Genomic DNA, 27,688 nt, shown 5'->3' on the forward strand with positions numbered 1-27,688 from the left:
ACTGCTGACCACAGTGTGCCATGATATGACTTTAATGTCAGAAAAAGCCTACTAGAAAAACGGAACTTCATTTTAGGTATAATCAGAGGCAATTAAAATGATGGCATGCATGGGAATGATATTGAATGACATTACCCTTTCTAATTCAATTGAGTTGTACAGATTACAGTGGGTTAAAAAAAAAAGATTTATCTTGATCTTGTTTTATATTTTTTTTAAAAACATGGCATTTGAACAGGGGTGTGTACACTTATTGCAGCTAAGAGCTGAGGTCCAGTTTCAGGAGGCCATACCAAAAGCAGTAAAAGGCAAACTTGCAGGTAGAATGTCATTCATAATCAGTCTTTTTATTCTTCCCAGGCACAAACAGCGCATGTGTTTGCATGGCCATGAGCTCTCAGGATACATTCAGGGTGCATGGGACACATCACGCGTGTACATATACTGTAATGCACATACACGCTGTCGCTCTCAAAAAGCGGCTGCTACATGCTCACAACATTCTGTCCCTTTAAATGGCGTGCTTGTTTATATTCTCGTATACGCACACACACTGATTTTCCATCTAAAAGTTACATTTGCCCAGCAATCATACAAAACATTGTATAAACCATAAAGTGAAAGCGAAACAAGAGCTTAAAATTTCTTGAGAGCGGCGCTGGTTGCATGTAATTTTAACTTGTGACGCCACCACTCCAAATAAATGATGACCCCTAAACAGTTCAACTGTTACGGAAAATGAATTTTATACACTGCTAGAAATATGTGAAATAAGACAAAATAAAATGTATGGTGGTGGTGGGCTATTTGAGTTATTATAGTTTTAAAATGTACTGTAATGTCAAATGCAACTTTTGGCTTCAAAATTAAATGAAAAAAAAATAAGCAGCCATAAAAACATCTTTAGACTGCAAACTGGTTGACACTGAGCCAACAAGTAGTGCACTCCATTTTGCATCAATTAAAATGGCTAATTACATCACACAATTAAAATCAATCACTATGCCCATCCCTACAAATAATCATGAGTTGTCACACACGCAGGCAATGCTAAGCAAATACTCCGTTACTTCGGCAGTCACTCATTTATATAATTACACATTTCATCGCCAAGGACTTCCAATCCAGAAGACTTTATAGTTCAAGTATAAGCGAAATGTAGGCGATGACATCACACCCTTCGAATTGACACACAGGTCTTCAATCAGCAGCGTTAATCATCAAAGTAAACATGAGCGGAGGAGTGTGCCGTCCTTAAGCGTTTTAAGGTTGGTGAGAGTCTCTCACAGCTGAGTGGATACACTCACATCACGCGCACACAACACGTCATTATTAAGAAACAAATCTCTGTTAAACACAAAAGTCCTATCACAATGTCTCAAGTTGCCTTTTAGAAAATAGAAAACATCTTCATGCAAAAAATATATAGCTACCTGCAATCAACATACCAAAAATATATATTAATAATAAAAACGCTTCCTTCGTGTCCACTTAAAAAGGGACATGAAGAGCTTTAAATGAACAGTGGATGATGGAAAACCATCTGTCTGTGTTGCTACTTCATTTTATCCCCTTCCCTGTAGTGTGTCCCACTGTTCACAAAGTCATTGCTGCGTTCACTGGTACCAAGGGGTCTTGCGCACCCAGCGGAGGGTGAATCCTGCATCCGTGCGGATCTTGATGGAGGCTGCCTCAGCTTCCCTGACCGTCTCCTTCACGGACTGCATCAGGTTCTGGGCGTTGTGGACCAGCATCTCTGTGGCCTGCACAAAGCAACCAGACATTGGGAAGCAAGAAATACGAACAGAGAAGGCACAAATTGAATTTTTTCTTTAATGTTGTTACGGGGACATGTTATGGAAAATCTTTTTATTTTTTTATGTTTGTATGGAAATAGTAAAGTCTCTAGTGCAGGGGTCACCAAGTCTGGTCCTCAAGGGCACCTATCCTGCATGTTTTCAGGCTTCTGAAAATCTTGCTGATGAGCTGATCATTTCAATCAGGTGTGTTGCAGCGGGGAGAGATGGAAAACATGCAGGATAGGTGCTCTTGAGGACCGGACTTGGTGACCCCTTCTCTAGTGCCTGTCCACCCATTTAGTGTGGCATAAAAATAATGTTGTTGTTTTTTTTTTTTCAAACTAAAAGTTCATAAAAGATTAACTGGGGTGTGTGTCGGGGCAGTGTAATAAATACAAACAGACTACACTAAGACAGAGATGCTAGTTTTGTTAATTGGTTTCAGGTGTTTGATATTGTGTGTTAGCATTAGGCTAGCGGACAGTCGGAAGGCAATGCCAAATGTGGTTTGGTTAAACACACAGAACATAATTATCTTTGTTTTATGCTTCATTTTATAGTAAACCTCAACTAAAAGTGTCAATAAAAATCTGGAAGCAAGTATTTGCCGTTGTTTTTTGAAGAATTGCTTACTATCTGCCAAACTGCTGCCACCATAGCTAGCGCTTGTACCTCAAATTTTTGCTAGCAACTCCAGACAAAAACTCAGCAGATGTCAGATGTCAAAAACCTAGTAGGTCGAGGTACCATTGTATACAAAAATAAAATCCAAACTATGTAGCCTACTGTATATTTGCGGAGAGGTGTTTAGTTCATTGAAGCATGGCGGACATAATTGAGGCTGTTTTTCAGGAAATATGATATATCGGTCCCATATAGACAAACGACAACATGATAATTTTACCTGCTCGGACTCTTCTTCACTAATGTTTGTTCTACCTAACATGGTTGCTTTCACAGTGGAGAGGATTTTCAACTGGGTGCTGATGGTGGGGATCCGCTCACAAACCTTCAACAAGAAAAAGAAGAGACATATTATTTTGGAATTCAGTGGATGGAATATCATCCAACGGTGATTTTTCATTTTCAAATGGACGTCATGGTTTCTCATGAGAGAGTGATTGAGAGAGTGGGCATTTTACAAAATTTTGCTGGTCCGTCATTTGTCATCCATCAGCGGCCAGAGCACCCATTCATCATTCGTCAGTCCGTCATTTCTCGTCACAAAACGAATTGTCATTGTCAGTCTGTCAGAAGTCCATTGGTCCGTCGGTCGATCCCTCAAAAAAAGTCAGAAAAACGGGTGTCTGCCGACAGACCATCACTGACGGATGCGGTTAGTGACGATTATACTGACGGATGAAAACCCACTTCCGTCATTCGTCAATCATCAGCAAAACGGGTGTCCGTCAGTGACGGACTGACAGACCCGTCCGTCTGTCTGACGGAATGCCCACGTTTGCAAATACTTCCAGCAAACACATTTTTAAAAAAATGTCATTTTGTTGTCTGTGCAGCTTATGAAAACACATCATACAATGAGAAAGATTCTCATAGTTTTCTGTGGTGCTCGATAGAATTTCTCATAAAAAACAAACCTGCAGCAGGTTCGTCCGGATGCGTCTGTCCGTGCACTGCTTGGCCACTTCCTTGGCGAGTCTCGTCACCTCGTCTGACGCCTTGGCGATGTCCTTGGCACACTGGATCAACGCTCGCTTGTTGCCGCTGCCGCCGCGCACCAGCCGGGACATCTCAGCCATCAGCAGAGCCATGCGCTTGGCGGCCGCGATGATATCGTTGCCCTGAGACGAGGACGTGAGGGGAATAAGAGACATGAGGAGAAGGAGGATGGAATTTTCATGATTGAGGGAACGGGGTGGAGAAACTGTAATAGAGAAAAGTACTGGGACAAATCTACTAAATGTTGGCACGGCTTCACTGCTGCTTCCAAATTTGTGAGAGTAGTTAGTAGTAGCCTTTTTCTTTTTTAGTAGGCACGGTTTGATCATTTTGATCTCATTAGAAAACCTAGGAAGAACTACAACAGAGTTAGTCAGCAGCCACTCCAGAAATATAATTTTCAAGTCTCCATTGTCAATAATGGCCTTTTGTCCCGATACTTTTGTCCATGAGGTTTCCAAGCATAGTTCTGTTCATTTTAATGGAGGGTTAAAATCATGAAAATGGCAGTGAATGCTAATGACAAGCATCCATTCAATAAATGGCATGCAGTGTACACACACAGAATATCATTATGGAATTTACACGCATGCTGACCCGTTTCTCAGTGCTTTAAGGTTAGTAAGCAACCATGAGGTTGCAACTACACTACATCACCCAGACGTCTTTGGGAAACTGTCATCCTTGGCATCACAGGTTGCCCTGACAACGAGTGATTGACAACAGCGAGACTCCTTCTTTAAATCGCCAACATAAGGGCGGGAAATCCTGAAGCTAGTTTGTGAATCAATTAAATAAAAAAAAATAAAAAAAGCCATTCCATCAAGTGTCAACCTTTAGTACAACTTTAGCACCATCTGAGCAGCCACAGCTGGTTGGAGGTTGTCATGGTAGCAGCTGATGCAATTTGTTTGAGTGACACTTTATTTGTTTTTGCATGCGTGCGTAGAGAGAAGTGGTGGAGGCAAATAATCCAGCGCCAAAAATGCGCTTGTGACATCATGTCAGACCTTGCTGGACCACTTGCGCGCCTCCTGGTGGAGAGCCTGGGCAGCCGCCAGCATGGGTTGATTGACAGGCTGGTTGGAGGGCATCAGCAGCAGCTCGGGCTCATAGTCATCCTCACCATCAGTAAACTCATCTTCATCGTCTACCTCTACTGCCTCCTGGCAGGGCAAGGAGGGGAAGGAGTGTATTGGCGGCGTTTGGCGGAGGATTGATTGGGGAGGAGGGGAAACGGGGGGGGGGAAGGGGGGAGAGAGCCAGGAGGCGTTTAGTACACTACGAGAAGCAGTGGGGTGTAAGAACAGAGGAATTGAGGAGGAGGAGTACAGGCATCATGGGGGAGCAGGGAGGGAAGGCGGGACTGCGCAGTGCAGGTGAGGTGGGGGAAAAAAAAAAATTGGACTGCAGCCGTGATCCCGAGGTTGTGATCTAACAGGAATGAGGCCTCACTCCACAACTGGGATGCAACTAAAGTGACGTTTTCATCATGGTTTTCCAAGGCAGATGTGCATAGACAAGAACTAACAACAACTTCTTCAATCTAATATCACAAACGAAATTGGAAGGATTTTTTTCCCCCTCTACATGAAAAAACAAAAATGTGAAAACAACACTTAAACTCCAAAGGAAGATAGTTCTATTTTTGAGACCTCTTCTCGGTTAGCAGGTGAGTTGGAGTATCTGTATTGATTTGGGGTGAGAGACCGCCAACTAATCACGAGGCACATATTGACAGACAACCATTCACACTCACGTTCACAATAACGGACAATATGGAAACTTTAAGGAGCCTAACGTGCACGTGATTTGAACCCAGACCCTCTTTACTTTGAGTTAGAACCGCGAACCATCTCAATAATATTTACAGCGGTGCCTTGAGATACAAATGTAATGTTTGTATTTGCTTTTTAATAAGAGAATATAACAATCTATAATATTGTACATCATAAAACAAAGGATAGCAACGTAATTAAATAGAACGTAAAGAATTACAAATTATCAGGATTTAAAGCTGCAATTAATTTCATATTGCGCTACTCCTTCTGGTGTGCCCGCCTTATTACAGTCATGCAGACACAAATACATTATACTTCTACTATTATTTTAAGTGATTCAGTAAGATACTCTGATATTGGTCATTTTCATAGAGGATAAAGAATATATGCCTGTGAGTAGTTATTTTAGCTGTCTACATTTGTTGCTACACTGTTTCTGTTCAAATGTCAGTTGCTTAAAGAGTTCTAAAACCGCAAATTTCGGTGCTACCATTAGTATGTCAATAGCATTTTACATTTTATGTTGGATTAAGCTATCGGGCTATTCTTAAGGTAACATTGTTTGGTTGTTTTAAATATCAAATCAAATCAAATGTTATTTATATAGCACTTTTCACACACAAGATGCAACTCAAAGTGTTGTACATTTAAAAACATCAAAATAAAGCATAAAAAGAGAACCCGCTCCCACCTTCCCTTCCTCCCTTCGCAGTATACAAAAGAAAGACATCCACAAGCACACCTGCACTCACTCACTCACTCACTCACTCACACACATATACACAAACGCATACACATATAACCTTAAAAAGAGACATGGTAGGGCACAGATTAATCATGAGGAAATGTGCAAGGCTTAATTCACCTAGTTGCCACTACACAGTCAAGTCAAAGCAAAATAATTGTCTGAATGATGGCTCGAATCTCGAACAACGAACAAGTCGGGTCACTCGTACCTAAAGGGACGACTACTATATTATCATATGCACACCGCTGTGAAAGTGTTAATAAAAACTGGACGTCAATATCTTTGTATGTAACATGAATGAAAAGCCAAGCAAACCTCTTGACTGGTCAATCGCAGGCCAAATCTAGAAAAACAAAAATTCACACTTACAGTCTTACATATGGGCAATTGGAAGTCTTCAATTAATAAAGTATGTGGGAGAAAACCGAAGTACACAGAAATGGACTTTGAAACTCAAATCTCCTGACTGTGAGGCATACAATCTATACAACTACTAGATCAGCTTTGCAACTGAATAATGGATGCTAGATGCATGAAGGGTCATTACATTAGGTACACTTACACAATCTAGTCAGAGCCAGTTTTGATTGACAGTTATGACTTAACAATATGTATATTATCACGGTTGTAATTCGCACTAGTTAAAAACTGCACCGTACCAAACCCGGTTACCTCATTTAGTTACATACAGAAGGCAATATGTTAAAAACAGCTCACAGTGTGATGTCGTGCAATTCGATAATATTGAAAACTGCAAAAATAAACGTAATGTTAAAGGGGGAAGTCAACCCAAACATATTTTTTTTCAAGAATATGTTCTATGCAAGCCCACTAGTTGAAACAAGGGATTCTGATAAATATTGCATTCTGTCGACTGAAAATGACATCACAGTTGCTCAGGGCGTAGGTAACAACCAATCACGGCTGACCTGTTTTCTGATGCTGAGCCGTGATTGGTGATTGGTGAGCTGAGCTCTGAGCAGTTGTAATGTCATTTTCAGTCGACAGAAGTGACAAAATGGCCCCGAGATCGTTAAAAAGGGGTGAATTTTGCTGCTCATATTCCATAAACGCAATATTAATCAGAATGCCGTGTTTCAACCAGTGGGCCTGCTGGGAACATATTCTTGAAAAAAAAGAAAACACAACTTAACTTAATTATCCATTATCAATCTTCAGGCTTTTTGGATTGTGCAAGTGTACATAATGATTTGCCCGGTAAGTGTATGTTTGCACGCGCACCACTTTTTGGTTCTTTTTAGTGTACCAGATGACAGTTTCCAGTTTCCTTCTGAAATTGGAATCAAGTCCCTGATCTCCATATTTCAGCATCAACATGACTCATAACATATGAATTCACAGTAAACAGGGAGAACATATTCCATAACCACAAATTATAAATTGAGGCCAATACGCATATGTGGACCGACCTTGCTGGACCACTTGCGAGCCTCGTCGTGCAGCTGTTTGGCAGCCACCATCATGGGCTCACTCACGACCTCTCCAGCCTTCTGCTCTGGGAACTCTTCATCCTTTTCCTCGGGAGGAGGAGGACGAGGGGGCGGCACCTCGCCTTCTGGCAGGGGCGGCTTGGGTGGAGCCTGCTCGTCACTTACCTGGATGGAAAACATAAAATAGGTGCAAATTCCATTCCCAGTGCTTCAGTTTAAAAAATGTGGAATATTACTATTGACTTAAGAGGCACTAACTTGTATTAAAATTAATTATTGTGGTACTGTACATGAAAAGACATTTAAAAATATATATTTCAAATGTATTGTTTAATAAGATATTTATTTACATAAATATGTTTATATTTTCTTCATTTGTTTACAGATGTTATTTAAATGTGATTCTCAATAAACTCAAAAGTTCTTTTATGACAATAAATATGCGAACAGTGCAGATAAGAACTACGTATTACTTATTGATAATTTTTTTAAAGTTTTTTTTGCCCTAAAAAGATGACATATCCAAACTACAAATAAGACTCACTTGGAGCTGATCTAGGTCAGGTGGTGGAGGGGGGAAATCGAGCTCCTGAGGTTGGAAGGCCTCTCTAACTTTTCCCACAGCAGCCAGGATCCTCAGACAGGAGTCCAAATAGGCCTTCTGCAATCCTGTGGAAGGGTCAGAGGTCATCCTGTAGAATATGGAGATTGTTTATGTCTTGAACTGAGTGTGTGTACCTTTATCTTGTATGTTACCAGCCACCGCCTTGGCGTCCATGACCATAGGGGAGATGGTGTGCGATAGGACGTCTGACGCGTGTTTCACCAAGTCCCTGAAGCGCGGGTCTTCCGAGTTCTCCACTTCCCTTTTGGCCACCAGCAGAACCCGATTGGCTCGCCGCGCGATGCTCGTTGCCCCGGCAACAAGCATTTGGGGCTGAACATTCGCCATGGCAACTCGGCACTTGTCGATGTCTTTCTTGATGGCTTCCTCGGAGGCGTCGAGCAGTGACTTGGTGTCTATTGCCTCATCAACCAGACCTGGACCCGGACACACACACGCATAGACGTACAAACATACACAATATAAGAAAGTTGACAAGAGTCATGAGCAATGAACTCTATCCAAGTTGAAAATTCTATTGATGTAAATCATATATTTATTACACTCATGAGTTATTGTTAAACATCCTCGGGTCCCTTGACTCTTGCCCTATATAAAACTGAGCTATTATTCTAATTAAAAAACATAAATTGAATTCTAATATTTGTATTTGTTAATCTTGCTATGAATTAAATTTAATCAGATCATAGTAATACTTAACTCATAGGCTAAAAATGTATTTTCTGTTCTTCTGTACTAGTATACAATGCTGTACAGTAAAATAATATGCAATGACATGACTCTCTGACATTATAGTATAACTAATACTGTACATACATTTAATCTAGTCTCATCTAATATATAAAAAACATAAAATAATATCTGACCTATCATAACGGGGAAAAAATCTAAATTAATTACTCTACTGTTATACTATATAGTGTACTATAATCATTCATTTTTAATAAAATGAAATAATCATTGCATATATATGTATAGCCAACATTACTCAGTACAGCTAAGCAAATGCATTCATAACATCTGCAAATTTGAAACACCTGTATATGAATCTCGAACCCACCACAAATATCTATAATAGTGATTTACCTTAGACATTTAAGCCTTATAAAATGATAACTTTAAAAAATAAAGATGAAACAGTTTGGTCATCACTAAAAGCTAAAAATTACAACATTTTTTTTAAACTAAAAAAACCAAAATATAAATCAATAAATTCTCATTCAGTATCATTCGTTGCATCATACCTATATACTGTACACGGATAATAATAATGAAAAAATACTCAGTTTTGGGGGGAAAATTTTTAAAGGCATCTCACCTGTGAGTTTCTCTACATTGTCGATCCACTGGTTTTTCATGGTGTCAAAGTGCTCATACGCTGCTTTGTTCCCAGGATTCTTCAACAAGATCCGAGCAGCAGAAGTTACCTGGACCAGGGGCGGATTTACTATTAGGCAAACACAGTCAAATTCCTGGGGCACCTGGATTTCCAGGGGGGCTCCAAAGGTCTCATAGAAGTTGATTAATAGAGTTTTCTTTCATTTAAAGTGATTATGAGTTTCACCCCAAAATGTTACTACTACTATTACTGTTCTTATTGATTACAGTAAAAGTGTGGGGATGATTCACTTGACACATAATAATCCTCCCAAAAGTATTTTACTGTTTTATTTTGAATTTAAAATGTGGTGAGTAAAAAAGAAACAAGCACCTGTGGTGTGAGTTCACGTGCATGTTTGACAGCAGCGTGAATCCCCTCCACCGTGCTCTTATTGGCTGTTCCCACGGCAGCCGCCTTCTCAGCTGTTGCCCCCAGACGACCTGCGTGGGCCTCAAAATTCCCAGCACGCTCCTCAAAAACCTACAGCGAGGACATGGAGGACTCAAACATCTTACTCAACACAATTCTTCTCCTGTAAATCTGTGCACACCACGACCAACCTCCTCTCTGTTGGGGGCATCGGGGGGTGCGGTCGCGGACACGGCCAGCAATTTGATGGGTGTTGTGGTGTCACTGAAGACATCAGATACTTCCTGGGTCATCACCTCCTGCATTTTCTGCCTCAGGTCCTGGTGTGGACACATACTCCATTGTCAGTCCACTGGGTGGCGCACTCCACCAGCGCATTCAATCCAATGACAAGCATGCCTCACACAGTAGGCTGCAATAGTGTAGTTTACACTTGGGAGTTGGAACACTTTTGTGCTTTTGATTTTTAAAACAGACAAATGAGAAACACCCAAAATATTTTCCTTATTCACATCCACACATATGCGCTGTCTCCCATTTAACAAGAGTTTGAGTCAGATTAGTTAATTCTGAAGCAAGTCGAATTCCAGTTATAAGAGGGTAACCATATTATTTCACTTATTTTTATAGTAAGTTGTGGGCATTATGTGGCCCGCGGCCCATTCTTCATCAATCCCTGTTTTTCAGCCACCCGGAGGCCAGACTAACAACGAAATCAAAAATAGTTCAGTGAAATAAAACCTTATATGCTTATATGAGCAACCTTAAGGCTGTCATGTAGCTGTGCTGCAGTCGCTCGAGCGTGAGGGGCCTCAGCTTCCCCCCTGCCAGCCATGTCTGCCAAGGATGTCATGAGAGCCTCTGCTCTGTCGCAGCGTCCCATCATGTCCTGGCGGTACGGCCCCAAGAGGCCTCCTGCCAGCCTCCTGCCTTCTCCAACCATCCCTCTGATAGCCGCCTGACCTAAGGACACGAAAATGGTCACAGGTCGTCCCATGTATCACATTGAAATACCGGCTATCAGCTTGCTCTTGGATAAAAACAAACACATCTATGGAGGTGATGGAGGGAGGGAACATTAAAAAAAATATATATACTTAAACAATGATTCAATTAAAACGTATTGGACATAAATGTTAAAATTTTGTGGAATATGAGTTAAGCAGCAAAATCCACCCCTTTTTAGCCATCTCAGGGGGCGGCCATTTTGTCACTTCTGTCAACTGAAAATGATATCACAACTACTCAGGGCTCAGGTAACGACCAATCATAGTTCAGCTTCAGCAAACAGGTGAGCTGAGCCCTGAACAACTGTGATGTCATTTTCAATCGACAGAAGTGACAAATGGCCGGCCCCTGAGATGGTTAAAAATGGGTAGATTAGCTCCTATTCCACAAACGCAATATTTATCAGAATGCCTTGTTCCAACTAGCGGGCCTGAATAGAACATATTATTCAAAAAATATATGTTTGGGTTGACTTACCCTTAAAATAATAATCAAAGGTTTAAAAACAAACATTATTTAATAGTTACATATGACTAAACTGTATTCAAGCAGCGATTCTTTCACGGACCATTAGGGAGAGCCGGCGTACCCCGAGTTGTAGCAGTACCACTATTTGAAAGTCATTGTCCTGAAGTCATGAATATTTAAAGAGTCTGGGTGCATCTTCAGTGGAAGTAAAAAAGTGGAAGACAGTACCTGTGTTCCACTCCAGTCTCTCACACTCTGTCCCCGAGAGGCAGCGTGGGAGGGAACAGGCGGCAATTAAAAAAACAGACACACAAAACTAAGAATACAAAACATGTTTTTTTCTTTCTTAATGTCTTCAGCTTGTTACATAGTGTTAGCTCAAATAGGTGGATGAACTTTCTTCTCGACCTCTCTGAATGGCAACTACTGCTGTTATTTCCTCAATATGTGTCTGTCAGCCTTTTCAGAAGCCCTCACTTCCTTATTTCCAAACCCACTCACCTACACCTCTGTCATCCACTCCGGGGTTGGCGACCCAGCGCAGCGCTTGCTCCATTTTGCCCTCCAGAGTGACTGCGGGCTTGGCGGGCCTCATGTTGGCCACAGCTCGGTTGGTCTTGGCCTGCAAGGTCAGCAGGGCCGCCCCAATTTGTTTTGCCAATGCACGGGCTTCCGGACTATCACCTTTACCTCTGAAACAACAATGCAACACGGAGAGAAAATGTTGTTTAATGATGTGCACAAAAAGGAGCATCGAATAAGAAGGGAAATAAGGTGCTCAGTTATCCAAAGTCTTCTCCACCTTTAAAGCGGAAAAAATGAGTTTTTTTGTTATTTTGTTAGAAGCCCGACATCTCATTAACCCGTGGTTAGACAATCATCGTTAAAGGGAAATACCATTGATGTTGATGCCACTTTTTTTGTTTTGTTTAGTCAATATTTACTATACCATAGAATTCCGAACATACAGTCGATATAAAAAGTCTACACACCCCTGTTCAAATGCCAGGTTTTTTGTGACTAGTATTTGGAACCCGTGCGTAACGTGATGCATTGGTTAAATATTAGAAATTATGAGTTATGATTACTTATGGGTTTCTTCTGGCATGTACAGTAGATACTGATGGTTTATACATATCACTATAAGCCATGTATAGTGTGAGGCAACAGTACATTACACTAAAATTATAATTGAAGATATCTATATCTTAATATATGACAATAGTGTTGAAAATGTTTATGATTAACATGAGCTTTTTAGAATCATTTGTGATTTTAGGGTTATTTTATAGATTATAGATGAGATTGAGATTTTTGATTGGCCTGTTACCAAATATTATATATTTTATGACAGAATTTTAGGTAAATAAGTCTTCTTGCACTTTTTTTTGTTTTTTAATATTATTAACACAGCCAATGATAGAATCCATATTTTGAATTAATAAAACACAAACACAATATGACCAATATATAAAATAAACAGAGCGTCAGTACAGACTTTCTAGCAGTGCAGCCAATCAAAAAAATGTATTGGGCAATTTATGCGCTCATGTGTCAAATCATGTCATTGGACAAAAGAGTTACTCAACATGTTTATGTTGCGTTTCCTTTTATGGTCATTGAATTCAGAATCTAGAGAAATAATGATTCATGTTGTTATGACTCACTGGGCTCTCAAACTTCAATGTGCTACTTCCCTTTAATTTCTGCACTCATTTTCTTTTTTTTGTTAAACCACCTAAATAAATAGCCCCATTAGCTCTTCAACATATTCAAACATTTTAGCAACCTTATTGTAGGACGGCTGCCTAAAGTTGACAAGCAACAACATAACCTCCATGCAGGTACAATGTGCCAGGTATTGGTGACACAAGGCTGCACTCTGATCCTGGGAATGAAGGGTCTTGGAATTAGATAAAAATACAGTGTAGTTATTAATGTCGGAGGAGGGGAAAGAAACAAAATAAACATACTGTTTGCGTAGCTCAACAAGTCTGGAGGTGAGGCCTGCAATCTCACTGATGGAACGCAGGATGTCGTCCCTGTCTTTGGGGTCCTCACACAGGTCGGCAATGCGTTTGGCCTCTGCGAGTAACACCCTGATGTTCTCCTCACCCTCCAGACCGCCGTTGGGGTCAGCCAGCCATGCCTGAATAAAATAACATGATGATAAATGCCAGCTTGTGTTAAAAGAGTGCTAAAAGTGTTGTTGCTTTACGAGACCTGTGCAGCATCCAGTCTCCTAGCGATGGCTTGCTTGGCATTGATAAGAGCCTCCAGTTTGCGGGCAGCGGTGTCCACTTTGCCAAATAACAAGTCTAAGCCCTGAGAGCATTGGCTTGCACGCTGCACACACGCCTGGCTCGTACCCTGGCCTCTGCCAAAAATAAACACGAATGAATTTGTATATGTAAATACATGCATATTTTGTCCAGTGGTGGCAAAAGTACTCACACTCCACACATAAAAGTTGAAGTACTTGTGTAAAAAAATGGCTTTGGTTGAAGTAGAACTTCTGATATAACTCTTGTAACTACAGTAAGTTAAAGTAGAAAAGTATGTACTCGAACATGTACTTAAAGTAGAAATCAACCCAAACATATTTTTTTCAAGAATATGTTCTATGCAAGTCCACTAGTTGAAACAAGGCATTCTGATAAATATTGCGTTTGTGGAATAAGAGTTAATCCACTCATTTTTAGCCATCTCCGGGGGCGGCCATTTTGTCAATTCTGTCGACTGAAAATGACATCACAACTGCTCAGGGCTCAGGTAACGACCAATCACGGCTGACCTGTTTGCTGAAGCTGAACGATGATTGGTCGTTACCTGAGCCCTGAGCATTTGTGATGTCATTTTCAGGCGACAGAAGTGACAAAATGGCCGCCCCCTGAGATGGCTAAAAACTTGCTGCTTAACTCATATTGCACCAAAACACTATTGATCAGAATGCCTTGTTTCAACTAGTGGGCATGCTGGGAACATATTCTTGAAAAAAATATGTTTGGGTTGGTTTCCCAAGTTGTTGTTGCGACTTTCGGCTTGTCCCACTTGGGGAACCCTACAGTGGCTCACTCACATAATTTTGTTTGGCACAGTTTTTACACCGGATGCCCTTTCTGACGCAATCCACCTCCTTTTTTTTCTTTATAATTTGTTGATTTATACCTATTCTACATTGTGTCAAAATCTACAAAGGATTTTGAAAAAAGTAAGGGGTATGATGTACAGATATGTGTTTTCAAATGTAGGTAGTGAAAGTAAAAAGTTGTCATAAAAAACGGTGAATAATTCAGTAAAGTACAGTAACAAGGTCTGGGTACTGCGTTACATCCTATCACTGCATTTTCCTAACAAGTGTGCAATACCTGACTCGAAGATCTGCAATCTGGTCGGCCATTTGTCCCAAAGCTTTGTGTGTCGCCAAGATATCCTTCCTCTCCTTGCCAGCACAAAGCTCTCCCACCTTTCCCGCCTCGTCCAGAATCACACGCAATGCGACCTCACCCGGTTCTCCTGGTGGGGGTGACATGCCACAACATTGTTCTATCATATCAATAAAAGCGCACGGCAACATAGACCCCTCAGCTACAAACCTGGTTGTCCGTACGGGTCTTTCAGCCAACATTTCGCTTGGATCATCTTCGATTCAATCAAGGCCAAAGATCTCTTCAGTGCTTCCATATCCTAATAAATTATTAAAATGGAAGAAATATTCATTATTAAATTGAAATATGGTAATAATGAGGAAAAACAGTTTTTTTGTTTGTTTTTTTTTTTTGCAATCGTCTCCAAAAGCTTTTTGGATTGCTACTAAATCATTAAAATGTGATTGTGACAAACCCCGGGGTTTAGAATCAAGTCAATTAAATGAATAAATAAAATGCCTAATGTATAATTATAATCAATGACTTTGATAGAAACAAACAATGTTATTAGCTCTGCTTTCTGATTAAAAGGAAAAAAAATCAAAGTGTTGACAAACTGTGCATGCTTTTTATTAAACTGCAATGTTCTTCTCATTTTTAAAAATACATGTGTAGGTAACAGCAATTTTATGAAATAGCTGAGTCTTTTTTTCTTTTTAAAGCAAACCTTACACAACTATTCTTTTACATACAAGACTATTTTTAGTTGTTAGTGAATCATTTTTATGAACGACTTCAACCACTTTGGTACCCAGAAGTCATAGTTACCTATAAAAATAGAGCATGACGTTCATCAAAACAATGCCTCACTGAATGACGCAATTTTGGACGAAGGATTTTGCTGGTATTTTTTAATATAGTTGGCTCAACTCAAATATATAATATATAATGTATATATATGTATATATATATATATATATATATGTATATATATATATATATATATATATATATATATATATATGTATATTCATGTTCATTTTCTTATTTTTACCTGAATCATGTTTCCACGTTACAGAAATCGCAATAAAGTGAAAATTGAAAAAGTTTCCAATATATATATATATATATATATATATATATATATATGTATATATATGTATATATATATATATATATATATATATATATATATATATATATATATATATATATATATATATATACAAATTAATTCCACAAAATCTATACAATTGTTAAAACATCAATTCATTTATAGGTCACATTAACTGTTGTAATATATGATTACTATACAGCACATAGTCACAGCAGTCATTAAAACATTACATGCCATTAAACATGCGATTATGTTATCACAAAACTCTAGCTAGGTCAAAATGAACTCAAAACTGTTTCAAGAACCTCCTCGTTTTTTTCCAAATGATAGAGAAAAACATTTAACTTCCAGCTCAGAGGACGATAAAACGCTTGAGTGGAACCGTTCAATAGGTCATGTATTACGGATGTGTCTGGACCAGCTTATTTTATATAATTCATGACCCCGAGAGGAGGGCAGCACTTGCCCCTCATGATGACTGGGACTGGCCACAATATGTGCACAGCAACCACTCAGACACACAAAGACAAATCATTGTGTGGACCGGTTATGTGTGTTGAAACATGCAGAGCGACAAGTTGGACAAGGGAAATTTATCTTATCATCCCTGACGCTGTAAAAAATAAATAAATACATGGAAAAAAAACATGAGAATCATTTCTGAGTGAAGTCATTTTGACTTAAAACAACATCTTGTGTAACACACAAGCGTATGAGCTGTAGAGAAAAATACATTAAATGAGGTTACATTCCATTATAAGAATACATCATAAAGTAGTGTCAACTAATATGTTGTTACTATACTTAAAGAGGAAGTCACCCCAAACATGTTTTTTTCAAGTTCTATGCAAGCCCACTTGTTGAAACAAGGCATTCTCATAAATATTGCGTTTGTGGAATAAGAGTTAATCCACCTCATCTCTTTTCTGAAGCTGAGCCGTGATTGGTCGTTACCTGAGCCCTGAGCACTTGTGATGTCATTTTCAGTCGACAGAAGTGACAATATGGCCACCCGCAGAACTGGCTAAAAACAGGTGGATTTTGCTGCTTTAACTCATATTCAATAAACGCAATATTAATCAGAATGCCGTGTTTCAACTAGTGGGCCTGCTGGGAACATATTCTTGGAAAAAAAATTTTGGGGTTGATTTTCCCTATAAGTAGGATGTCTTTACCTTACCCAAGTATTTATTTTTGACAACTTTCTACTTCTATTCACTACATTTGAAATCAAATGTCAGTACCTTCGATTCCTTACTTTGTCAAAAATGGCTTTTTTTTTTTCCAAAAGTCTACTTAAATGAGTTGAATCGGTACTTTTAATTGAAGACAGAGCGCAGGTATTTTTGTCACCTCTGCTCAAATCACACAAACAGATGCACATAAAAACAATACACATAGTGATGAGTTACATATAAACAGAACATCATCACATCAGCTGACTGAACCACGGGACATACAGGCTGTTCAGTGTCAGCACGGCATTTACACTAAAATGTGTTCAACCAAGTGGCACACACACGTGCACTGGTGGCTGCAGATGGGGAGAGAAGCAGGCTTACCTTCTATAAGGAGGGAAAATAATGGAGGAGGAAGGTACGGAAAGAAAAAGGAGAAGGGGGTTACACCAGCAAGCAAAAAGAAAAAGTGAATCACAGAAGGTAAAAAGATGCCCTCGGCAGCAAAGAGGCTTGCGTGGCTAACATTGTTTGACTACGTGTGGAGGAGTGTGTGCGTGTGTGTGTGAACAGGCCTTCCACACCAAAACTGCAAATGAAATAAGTGTGTGGGGATTAACGTGAGAGGGTTTAAAATGAGAATCCGCATAGTCAGCTGAGGGATACCTTGTTGGCCCAGGCGTCTTCGTCCCACGTGGTGAGCTGTAAGACTCTGATGATCTCTGTGATCTCGCCGCTCATCTTCTCAAAGGTAAAGCGGCGGTTCCTCTCGGCCTCCTCCACGCCAGCGCCGCGCCCGCTCTTGGTTGCCACGAAAATTTTTATCGCTGAGGATGGAAAGACGAGCTATAATGACCGGGATCGTCATCAAAAATGAGTGAATATTTTCACTTACAACGACCCACTTATGTGTATCGAGGTTCATTTAAATTCATTCTGAATTAAAAAAAAGAATAATATATAAAAAGTGGCATGCAGGTAGCGTGGCTGAGATGGAGATAGCCATGAGCAACCACAAAGGGGCGAGGGGCATCCACAGACCCCTCCCCCGTTTCATAAAGCTTCACAAATGTTTGATATGCGCAGCCCCTGTGACATGACACGTTTTCTTTTTTGCCTTCGCTTCGTGTAGTGTATTTTCATTCAATTTCCTTGTGCACTCTCGTGTTTGACTGTATTCAAGCACAACACACAAAAAATCTTTTCATCACTACTGAATGGCATTCTTAACTGGGATGGCGGTACACCGGGGCTAGTGGGTGCTAAAGCCCCGTCCAGCATTTTATTTGACATTTTAAAATATATTTACAAATTAGTTTCCTCAGACCCCTATTTCTCGGTCAAGCCCCCCTTTAGACCCGGCAGAGAAAAAAATCCTGGAGCCGTGCCTGATTCTCCACCTTGAAAAATACATTTTTTTTAGCTAACCTTTTCACCTATCTCATGAATATTTGAGATTAAGAATTGACTGTTTTTAGACTACAAAATGATGTTAAAATTTTGGGGAAACCCCATGTACTGTATCATGATACGATACAAATATTGATATAACTGAATGAGCTTACAAATACTCACAAAATCAAAATAGAACCATGCATGTGTGAAGCATGCCGTAGGTGAAAATTTAAAATGTAACAAAATAAATAAAAAGGATTAAGATAATCACAAGAACAACCAAAGGAGATTCTTAATGAACAGTATAGAAACTGTTTTTACTGTTAATGTGGAAGTCAACCCAAACATATTTTTTTCAAGAATATGTTCCCAGCAGGCCCACTAGTTGAAACACGGCATTCCTGTTTTCTGAATCTGAGCCGCGATAGGTCGTTGTGAGCAGTTGTGATGTCATTTTCAGTCGACAGAAGACAAAATGGCCGCCCCCAGAGATGGCTAAAAACGAATGCATTTTGCTGCTTAATTTATATTCCACAAACGCAAAATTAATCAGAATGCCGTGTTTCAACTAGTGGGCCTGCTGGCCTGCTTGTGTTTGGGCTGACTTCCGCTTTAAATCCACTGTCCCTTATTTTCACTTCCCCGTAATGGCCTTGGCGTCCCAATACTTTTGTCTCTATCATATAGAGCGTTGCCCAGCTCTTTTAGTCGATCCAGGACAACAGGCAGCAGCTTGCGCGTGTACTTGCAGCCAATCTTACAGTACAACGCAACTAATGATGACTGTAATGATCAGGGTTGCTATAACAACCGTGCGGAATGCTCAGTGACCTGCTCGCTTTGGCTTTTTTGTGGCGCAGTCGGTCCACGCGCACTCACCTGATATCAGGACAGGCAGCAGCTCTTTGACCGTGCTCATGGAGTTGATGAGCATCTGTCGGTGCTCCTGGTGTGTCAGCTCCTGTTGCCTCTCCTCTATCATCTTTGACATCTTGGTCATCCCTGAGCCAAGGCAAACAATTATTAAACAACTGAGGAATTTAGTCACAGCAAATAGGGGGTTCGCAAACCACTGATCTCATACAGAGTAAACACCAGACGTTTGAATAGCCTCACTATCATATTTCAGACTAATGTGCACAGCTTAACATTTTTATCTGTGTTGACAAGATGAATTTAACAGGTGAGGATGATAGGATTCAAAATAATCTTCGAGGAATCAGAGAGGTGAAAACGTTCTTATCGGAACCTTTAACCCTGGAGACTGTTTGCGCTTTACCGTTTAACTGACTCTGTCACACATTTGTGTACGTTTCGGGTCATTATGTAAAACCAATAGTGACGATCGGCTTACGGCGTGTCTAAATTTGTTTGCGTGCTGAATTCATTTTCTGCTCATTTACATCAGCAGTATTTTCATATATTAACACAAAACCTTCAAACATGGATCTTGCCGTACTCAACTTTATGATGCCCTTCTTTACATTTCTTGCACGTTTATACAATCATTTCTTAATGTAGCGTAATAGCAAATAGGAGTTTCGACGTCTAATAAAAGAAAACGAAAATGTCTTCTAACAAGAGACTAACAAATGAGATTACACTTTGAATCAAAGTTTAAATATTTTCTGCCATCACTTCATATGTTAGTATGGTTAGAGCACATTACAGCGGTTACATTTTTTGTGTTTCGTATTTTTGTATTCTCGCATACACTATTGCTCATAAATCAATGCAAATGTCCCCGTTGTGATACTAATAAAGCTTATATCGTTTTATCTTAACTGGCAAGGAGTGCTTTTCTTTTAGAGTGCTGTAATTATTTTATCGTTTGTGTATTCTGATGAGAAAATATCAGAGACCTTTTATTAAGACACTTGCAAACTGCTTTTAAAAAAATGCAGATGTGTCCTTTAAAAGGGGCCATTTACTGTATTTCCACAAAACCTGGGCAGGTACCAAGTAAGAACTAAGCATGAATGTGTACAATTTGTTGCTTATGCAAATGATGATACTTTGATACCTTGACGGCCATTATCGCTCAACTGAGCTAAATCTTTATGAATGTTGTGATTCAAAGTTTTTTCATTGCAAAGTGCTCAGAAACCACTCTTGCTGACCTGGTCCCAGGTTTTTAGTGTACGTGACAAGGTCCTCCATAGTCTCCACCACTTCAGATACTGTCAGATACTCCAGAATACCTTTGCACACGCGGATAATCTTACGCACCTGGAACACAATACAGATGCAGAGAGTGGCGTCACAGACGAACATACGAAGCCTTTTATTGCTCTTCCTCAAGTGGCCCCTGTTTGTGTTTGTGTGTGTATGTGTGTGTGCCGTCTTGTGATGTCTGGCTTGTGACTAGAAGAGGTTTGCTCCTTGAAAACTAGTGATAAAGCGCGGTGACCATAATAACATGCTCAATGTGATCCCACTTAGGGAGAAGGAGAAGCCTCAAATATATCCGACACGCACACACACACACCCACACGCACTGATTATGCATTATGATAGAGGAAAGTCATTTGATCGGACTGATTAAATCTAACTGAGACTCCCGTTGCTGAGCTGCTTGAAGCTCTGAGCTCACTTCCTTCTCGTGCGCCGCTATAAAAAGCTTGATTCCCCTGAAAGATATCCTCAGGCAGACGAACACGAACACACCTCGGCCTCGTCGAACGTAAGCAGCAGGTCAGACGTGCCCGACAAAATCCCTCTGGATCCGTCGATGAGGTAATCCCGAGCGGGGACTGAGTAGGGGTCCGTCTTCAGCATCTGAGCCGCTTGGACCAGTTTAGAAGACGAGTTCTCCACCCTGCACACACCCGGAACATGTTTTTCTTGTTTTCGGTTATATTTTAAACAAAAAAAAAAAAAACACGCCTTGTTGAGCGAACATCTACACATAAGGCACGACAACATTGGATGTTTTGTTTTTGTGTACCCCAATGCTTAGATATTACATGTTTTCTTAGGTTGCATAAGGTGATGAAGTTAAGTGCTTGAAAGAAGCCAAGGCACCTCCTCCTTCTTCTGAGCCCCGCCGGTCAGGGTATCGATGGCTGCTAGTTCATCTATATTTAGTCAGCTTCACGTTACACATGTCCCTCTCCTTTGCCTGGTGGGTGAGATTTACGATGTGTATGTATGCGTATACACGAATGCGTTTGTGTGTGTGTGGGGGAGGTGTTTTTTTTTGGGGGGGGGGGGGGCGTTGGGGAGCACTTTGCAGATCTATATCCATTTAAGATCTGGACTCTGCACTTAAAGCGGAAGTCAACGCAAACATATATTTTTTCAAGAATATGTTCTATGCAAGCCCACTAGTTGAAACAGGGCGTTCTGATAAATATTGCGTTTGTGGAATAATTGTTAATCCACTCATTTTTGGCCATCTCCATTTTGTCTTCTGACGACTGAAAATGACATCACAACTGCTCACAACGACCAATCACGGCTCGGATTCAGAAAACAGGTCAGCCGTGATAGGTCGTTGTGAGCAGTTGTGATGTCATTTTCAGTCGACAGAAGACAAAATGGCCGCCCCCAGAGATGGCTAAAAACAAGTGCATTTTGCTGCTTAACTTATATTCCACAAACGCAAAATCAATCAGAATGCCCCGTTTCAACTAGTGGGCCTGCCGGGAAGATATTCTTGAAAAAAAATGTGTTTGGGTTGACTTCCGCTTTTAAACTGAAGACAGACAAAGGCTGCTGATAATTCATGATCCAAAACCAATGTTATGTTGCTGCACTTAGGGCATCGATCTCTATAATTTGGTCTCTACAGGACACTCAAGTCAATGCAGCCTGATGTCAGAGGTGCAGCATTGCTGAGTCGGCGCCTTCAGCCACCCTAACAGACCTTTGGAAGCATGCTGGAACACAACAAACAGCCTCTCGGCCAGATGAATGCTTGATGGCGGGCAAGTCACCCGTGGGTCGCTTCTGAATGAGCACTCAGTTCAGAAGTGGCTCTTTGTTGCAGCTGGGCACGCTGCCATATTTCCTAACATTAAACTGCTCGGAATCCTCTTCCGTATTTTTCAAAACAAGTTCTCTGGCGGCTGAGTGATGAAGTGGATGAATTCCATCGCAGATAGTCAATGATAAACAAGCTTACTTGATGAATGCAGGCGGCATGTCTCTCTTCAGCACCTGGTCCTCGGTGGTTTGAACCGTTTCCTTCCCAACCTGCAAAACATAAATGGACGATTAAATGTTTGTGTAATTCACTCCATCGAAAGAGAAACTATTTTAGGTTTGGATGATATAAAGCTTTCACACAAACTATTTGAGTGAAGAACATTTTGGTGCAGAGTTGAATAAAGCTCTTTGAATCTATCTTTCCATCTTCTTTACCACTTGTCCTCTTTAAGATAGGAGCATAATCTGTTCTGTGATGATGCTCTTAACTCAAAACACTCACATCTAAAAGCATCTTTACCAATTGAAAGAATAGAAATGCCGACACTTCCAGTTTCTGCCCCCTCTAAATAAAATGTGAAACGTTTTTTTTTTTAATAGAAGAAGTGGCACTGTAAAATATTGTGATTTATAAAAAAAAATGGAATGTAAAGAATCAAACAGTTTGTGCATCAAGATTTCATGATTTGATTCAATACATTGCGTTGCTCCTACGAGTGTGCCTGCCTTGGCCACCAAGGGGCAGTATAATAATACAGTCATGCCGACACAAATTAAGAATAGTTTCACAACTACGGTACTGTGACTCAGTAAGCGACTGAAAAGAGTCGTTTTTTTGAAAAGGATAAAGAAATATATATGCTTGCTGGTGTTGTGATGTTGTCTGCCTACATGTGTTTCTCCTCCATTTGTGTTCAAATTTCCGATGCTAAAACGGTTATAACAACACAACCATAACCTGTTGGTCTCTCACTGGCATTTTCCATTATGTGTTAGCATCAAGCAAGCGGGGGCATTCTTAAGGCTATGTTGTTTGGTTGCTTTAAATACACAATGTGCAATTCTCTTTATTTTATGTTTAGTTTGACAGTACATTTCAAACTGGGAGTATACATATAATAAAACTGCAGGGAGAATGCTAACTTCTCTTGCTGATGTTCTCATCAACAGAGATGCAGACGGCTGGCAGAGAAGCCACACATGCGCATGCCCTCCACACAAACACGAAAATGCAAACGTGGCCACGCACACACAGTGGAGATGCAATTTCAGGAAGATGATGACATCAGACTCTCAGTGCCGCATTGGTGGACTTCAGTTAATAGACATTGTGGCCCCCAGAGTGTCACGGGAAGATGCATTCTTAGCGAGAAGCAACCATGAACACTGTCTGGCATCCAATCATACTGCAAAAGGTTCCTTGAAACTTGCAGGAATGGAGCTCTGCGAGTATAGCAAGCGAGTCGTGATGAAACTTTAGACAAAGAACCTGCTTGAGTGCAAGCGCTTCTTGTAATTGGCATCACTTAGCATCGATTATTCAATGTACAATCGCTGCATGGTTAATGTGCGGTTAAGTGGCCCCCTGTCTGTATTGTCCACACAGGAACATTGTTGGAAAGGTGTTCAGCAGGACAAATTAAGACAAATTGAAACTGGAAAATCTCCCCCGAGCAGGTTTATAATCACTTAGAATGATGGTTGTTTGAATTTCTCTAAAAGCAGTCTGACAATTTTTTTTTTTTTTTTTTAGAAAAAGCAAACCTACTGAGCAGAGGTTTGCTCCACTACATGGACAAACAAAAGTTTTGGGACAAATGGCAGTTACACCGCCTGTAACTTAGTGAAAATTGAATAAAGCATGGCGCTTCTTTACAACAGGTTGCACTCATCTGGGAAGACATTCCACAAGACTCTGGAGTGTGCCTGTAGGATTTTTTTGTCTATTCATCCAGGGCAACATAAGTGAGGAAGCCCAAACCACGATCGGTCTCTTACACAGAGATCCGACAAAACCGCTGAATCAGAGCCATTACATTTCAAAATGTTTTTGCCTTTCCTTTTTACATACAAGGGGAGAACATACAAATTCCATACAGGAAGATTAAAATGCTGAATATCAGGAATATCAGACTATAAGGCAGACATGTTAACCACTTGGCAAAAGTGCTGCCCGTATTTGGCATTAAAGCAATGACAATTATTTTGAGGTTTAGTAATTAAACACAATAACAATTTAATCAAAAAGATTTGGCACAATAAGATGATGTTTTTCAATTCAAATGGACGAAGAATACACATATCGTCGCTGTCAAGTGGAATTATCTTCTTTTTCACAGATGGATACTATTTTTACTATTGGTATCATGGGTTTAGTTGTCTCGACTCTGCTTCAACTATACAAAACCACTGTCAGGACAACACATAATTCTTTTCTTTTAGCAAGCTGCTAATACAAACTAGCTAAACAGTACTATCATGGTTGATGCTAATGTTAACGCTTCATCATGTTTTGCATTTCGGTGATTCGGTAGTTTAAACTTGAAGGGCTTCAGTGATAGAGTCTTGATTGTCTTCCACCAAACGGTGGTTTAAAAAAAAAAAAAGGTTTTCACAATATTTTCTCTGTCTGCGTGTGAGTAAGTGAAAATACCAAGTTGGGGTCCTGGCTCTAATCAATTCACGACTGTTGAGTGGGTTTACAGAATAGGACACGGAAGGAGTAAGGAAGACACAGTGGGAAAGGTAATCCAGGGTCATCCAATGAATTACATCCCAAACAGAAGCAGGTGACTCTTCTGCTCACTTCTCAACAGTAAATCTATTTATTCCTCCATCCTCCTGCCCCCCCAAACATACTCAGGAATGAGATCGACATCGCCTCCTTAGGGAGCTCAAACTTCCAAGAGCGGCTCCGTCATAAGCACAACTCCAGTGAGCTCACGTTTTTTTCCAAACAAATGCACCAGCTAAATGTTTAGTTGAATCGTCATCACACACGCGCAAGCGTCTCTGACAGATTGACACCATCTTGTTTGCGTCTGGAAGAATCTCAGTGACCTACTTTTTATATACATGGCCCACCATGATGGGAGTTAACGGTGTAACCGTATCAGTGTGCAGAGGGACTCTTTTACATTTTTTGCATCAACTGACTCTGCTTGCTAAAATAAAGTCCACAAAACATGAGGGGCTCCATCATGCCCAATTAAGTTTTTCTACCCGGCAACCAGCAAGCTGTGTGCGCTCGTTCAACTCTTCCCTCCATCTTTCTCATCCATTAACCACCACTTGTCTCTTATTCAGTTGCATTGCTGCAGAATGAACAGGCATCATCAGGAGATGAAAATGAGCCCCCAAATCTTAAATCCTTAATTACATCCGAAAAAGCTTCCCCATTCTTGTCTTCTCAACAAACGCATCAGGGACACAAAGGCGTGCCCGGGGGTGCTATTAGCCTCCCTCTGCTCGCCGTCTGGATGAATCTACTGAAATGATCAGGACAAGCAGAGAGACAGAGATGCAATAATCGGACATCATGGACTGTACTTTACAACTACACATTATTTATTACATCAAGGGTGGGGAAACATGTTCCTATCAATGCACATTTCTGTTTTTATAAAGTCATCTGAAGGACATGAAAAAATTAAATGTAACAGCTGAAAAGATGTTTGTATTTTACATTTGGCCTCTCTTCAACAATTCCTTTTGGGAAACCTGTCTTACTCCCAAGTTTCAAAAGCAAGCATGTTCGGTTTATTAAGGATTCTGAAAAATAGGTGTGATCGATTGTTTGTCTATTTGTGCCATGAAATTGACTGGCGACGAGTCCAGGGTAACTCATCTCGACAAAAAAGTAAGCAGTATCGGCTCCAGCTCATCTGTGAACCAAATGAGGACAAGTGCTATAGAAAATAGAGAGATGGTCGGATCAAATGAGCTTCTGGGCTGTATATGGCCAATTAATTGGAAGGAGTACTGCAGTACTTCTGTCTGTAGTAGGAGGAACAATTTGCCAATGTGTTTATATTTTTCTTTCGATCTTCAATAAAACATCAACCAAGTTTTTTTTTTAACATTGCTATGAAATTTTGGTGCAGATCAGGATAAAGATGAAGGGTATCCAGGATGCTTTTGCCACTTTTTTTTTACAGTGCATTATTTGACATTTTCTTCCATTTTAACTGTGAGTGCAGTATTCAAGTAACAAAATTCACGCTGTGGGTGACTCTTTATGAGTTGCACAATTTGATTGTGATCCAATATGTCCCATAGCAGGTCAAAGCGAAAGCAAATGACTGATGTCCGTGAGTGTCTCGAGTGTTGTCTCTTGACTGCAGGGCTCGTATTGATTTTGCCAGTCAGTGCACACAGACAAAGTGACCCACTGTGTAATCTCAGTTTAAATTAAAGATGACCAGTTTGTGTGTGTGTGTATGTGTGTGTGTCAAATCAATCTTCCGCCCCACAAACTCCATTGAGCGCTGAGTGTCCATCTGATTAGCGGGAAGGGCAAAGTTGAACATTTTATGTTGCGTTTGTGTGCGTCACTTTTACACCATTTTAATGATGTGCAAAGATCAAACACCATAAAAAAAAAAGTCTCTTTGGTCAAAATGTGAATGTCTTGTCTGGCATTGACTGTGCCACACGAACTGACGTTGACATGATGAATGTCAAGAAATCAAACTGGTCGAATAAACTCACATCGACTCACCCGCACAAGGTTGCTGACTGCAGCCTGCACCGCCTGCACCGGTACGGACAGGTCCGGGATGGCTTTCCCGTCCACCTCGCCCTCTTCGTGCATGATGACCAGGTGAGAGATCTGCTGGGCCACCGGCTCCAGGATACTCTCGATGGTCTTGGTGTGAAACACCGGCATGGTCAACGACTTTTACCGCAGCCCCCAACACACACACAGACACACACAAAAAGGTGGCCGCTGGCTTCCTTGCAAAGAAGCCCTCCTTTCTTGCTTTTTATTCTCTCCTCACTCGCGGGAGGAGCAACAACCTCGTCCGCTCTGGACCCGGGTCCCTCCGGTGGGTCTACCCTAGTCGTGCCGGAAGGAATCACCGCCCTCCGCCCAATCACGGCGAAGACGCAGCTTGCTCCGTGCCTGTGCTATGGAGGAGACTCGGTAATGGTGCGCGCTCACGCTGCAGGCAACATGCACGAGCACAGCACCGTGCAAGTGACAGCTCTTTCCAAGTTACGTCATGCACGCATGCCAGTGTGCGCCCCCCGAAAAAGGAAAGGGCAAAATTAATGAGAAGAGGTGGGGATTCCTCGATTGGATGAGGACGTTGAGCGTAGTGCCGCCAACAGGAAGAATTTGGCACCACAATGAGTTGTAGTCTCTTCTCCACAAGTCAGTTTTAGAC

The 27,688-nt window shown here is 40.7% G+C and overlaps 1 protein-coding gene and 1 long non-coding RNA gene across 8 annotated transcripts; one reads left to right on the forward strand and one right to left on the reverse strand.

The window, feature by feature from the left end:
- Nucleotides 1-326: 326 nt before the first annotated feature.
- On the reverse strand, nucleotides 327-27,635 carry LOC147139830 (vinculin-like). Of its 7 annotated transcripts, none has more exons than XM_086045008.1 (24): nucleotides 27,019-27,632; nucleotides 22,495-22,565; nucleotides 21,036-21,186; nucleotides 20,489-20,597; nucleotides 19,248-19,370; nucleotides 17,640-17,800; nucleotides 14,907-14,997; nucleotides 14,679-14,826; nucleotides 13,534-13,687; nucleotides 13,284-13,459; nucleotides 13,100-13,198; nucleotides 11,812-12,002; nucleotides 11,539-11,565; nucleotides 10,598-10,797; nucleotides 10,026-10,154; nucleotides 9,796-9,945; nucleotides 9,403-9,511; nucleotides 8,198-8,500; nucleotides 8,004-8,128; nucleotides 7,439-7,624; nucleotides 4,490-4,645; nucleotides 3,398-3,601; nucleotides 2,704-2,808; nucleotides 327-1,763 (listed from the first exon to the last, which is right to left on the reverse strand). In XM_086045008.1, the coding sequence occupies exons 1-24, from the start codon at nucleotides 27,184-27,186 to the stop codon at nucleotides 1,617-1,619; spliced, it is 3,483 nt and encodes a 1,160-aa protein (XP_085901134.1). In that variant the 5' UTR covers nucleotides 27,187-27,632; the 3' UTR covers nucleotides 327-1,616. The 7 variants fall into 7 exon arrangements, with proteins under 7 accessions (XP_085901134.1, XP_085901140.1, XP_085901139.1 ...); XM_086045014.1 differs by having other exon boundaries at nucleotides 27,009-27,136; XM_086045013.1 differs by lacking the exon at nucleotides 4,490-4,645 and having other exon boundaries at nucleotides 27,019-27,635.
- On the forward strand, nucleotides 21,015-22,715 carry LOC147139831 (uncharacterized). The gene is made up of 3 exons (XR_015088625.1): nucleotides 21,015-21,104; nucleotides 21,347-21,492; nucleotides 22,162-22,715. It is a non-coding gene; the product is annotated as an uncharacterized LOC147139831 (long non-coding RNA).
- Nucleotides 27,636-27,688: the final 53 nt, after the last annotated feature.

Source organism: Filicampus tigris, chromosome 11 (assembly GCF_054856515.1).
Source record: "Filicampus tigris isolate MCC_2025a chromosome 11, RoL_Ftig_1.0, whole genome shotgun sequence".
Classification (NCBI taxonomy): Eukaryota; Metazoa; Chordata; class Actinopteri; order Syngnathiformes; family Syngnathidae; genus Filicampus; species Filicampus tigris.

What these genes read in the sequence shown, in the direction of transcription:
- LOC147139830 (XM_086045008.1), bottom strand. Translation starts at nt 27,186, where the DNA reads ATGCCGGTGTTTCACACCAAGACCATCGAGAGTATCCTGGAGCCGGTG. An exon ending in TTACGTTCGACGAGGCCGAG is followed by an intron (nt 20,598 to 21,035) that starts GTGTGTTCGTGT and finishes ATTGTGTTCCAG; the next exon opens with GTGCGTAAGATTATCCGCGT. An exon ending in CTGACCTAGATCAGCTCCAA is followed by an intron (nt 7,625 to 8,003) that starts GTGAGTCTTATT and finishes TTTTCCATCCAG; the next exon opens with GTAAGTGACGAGCAGGCTCC.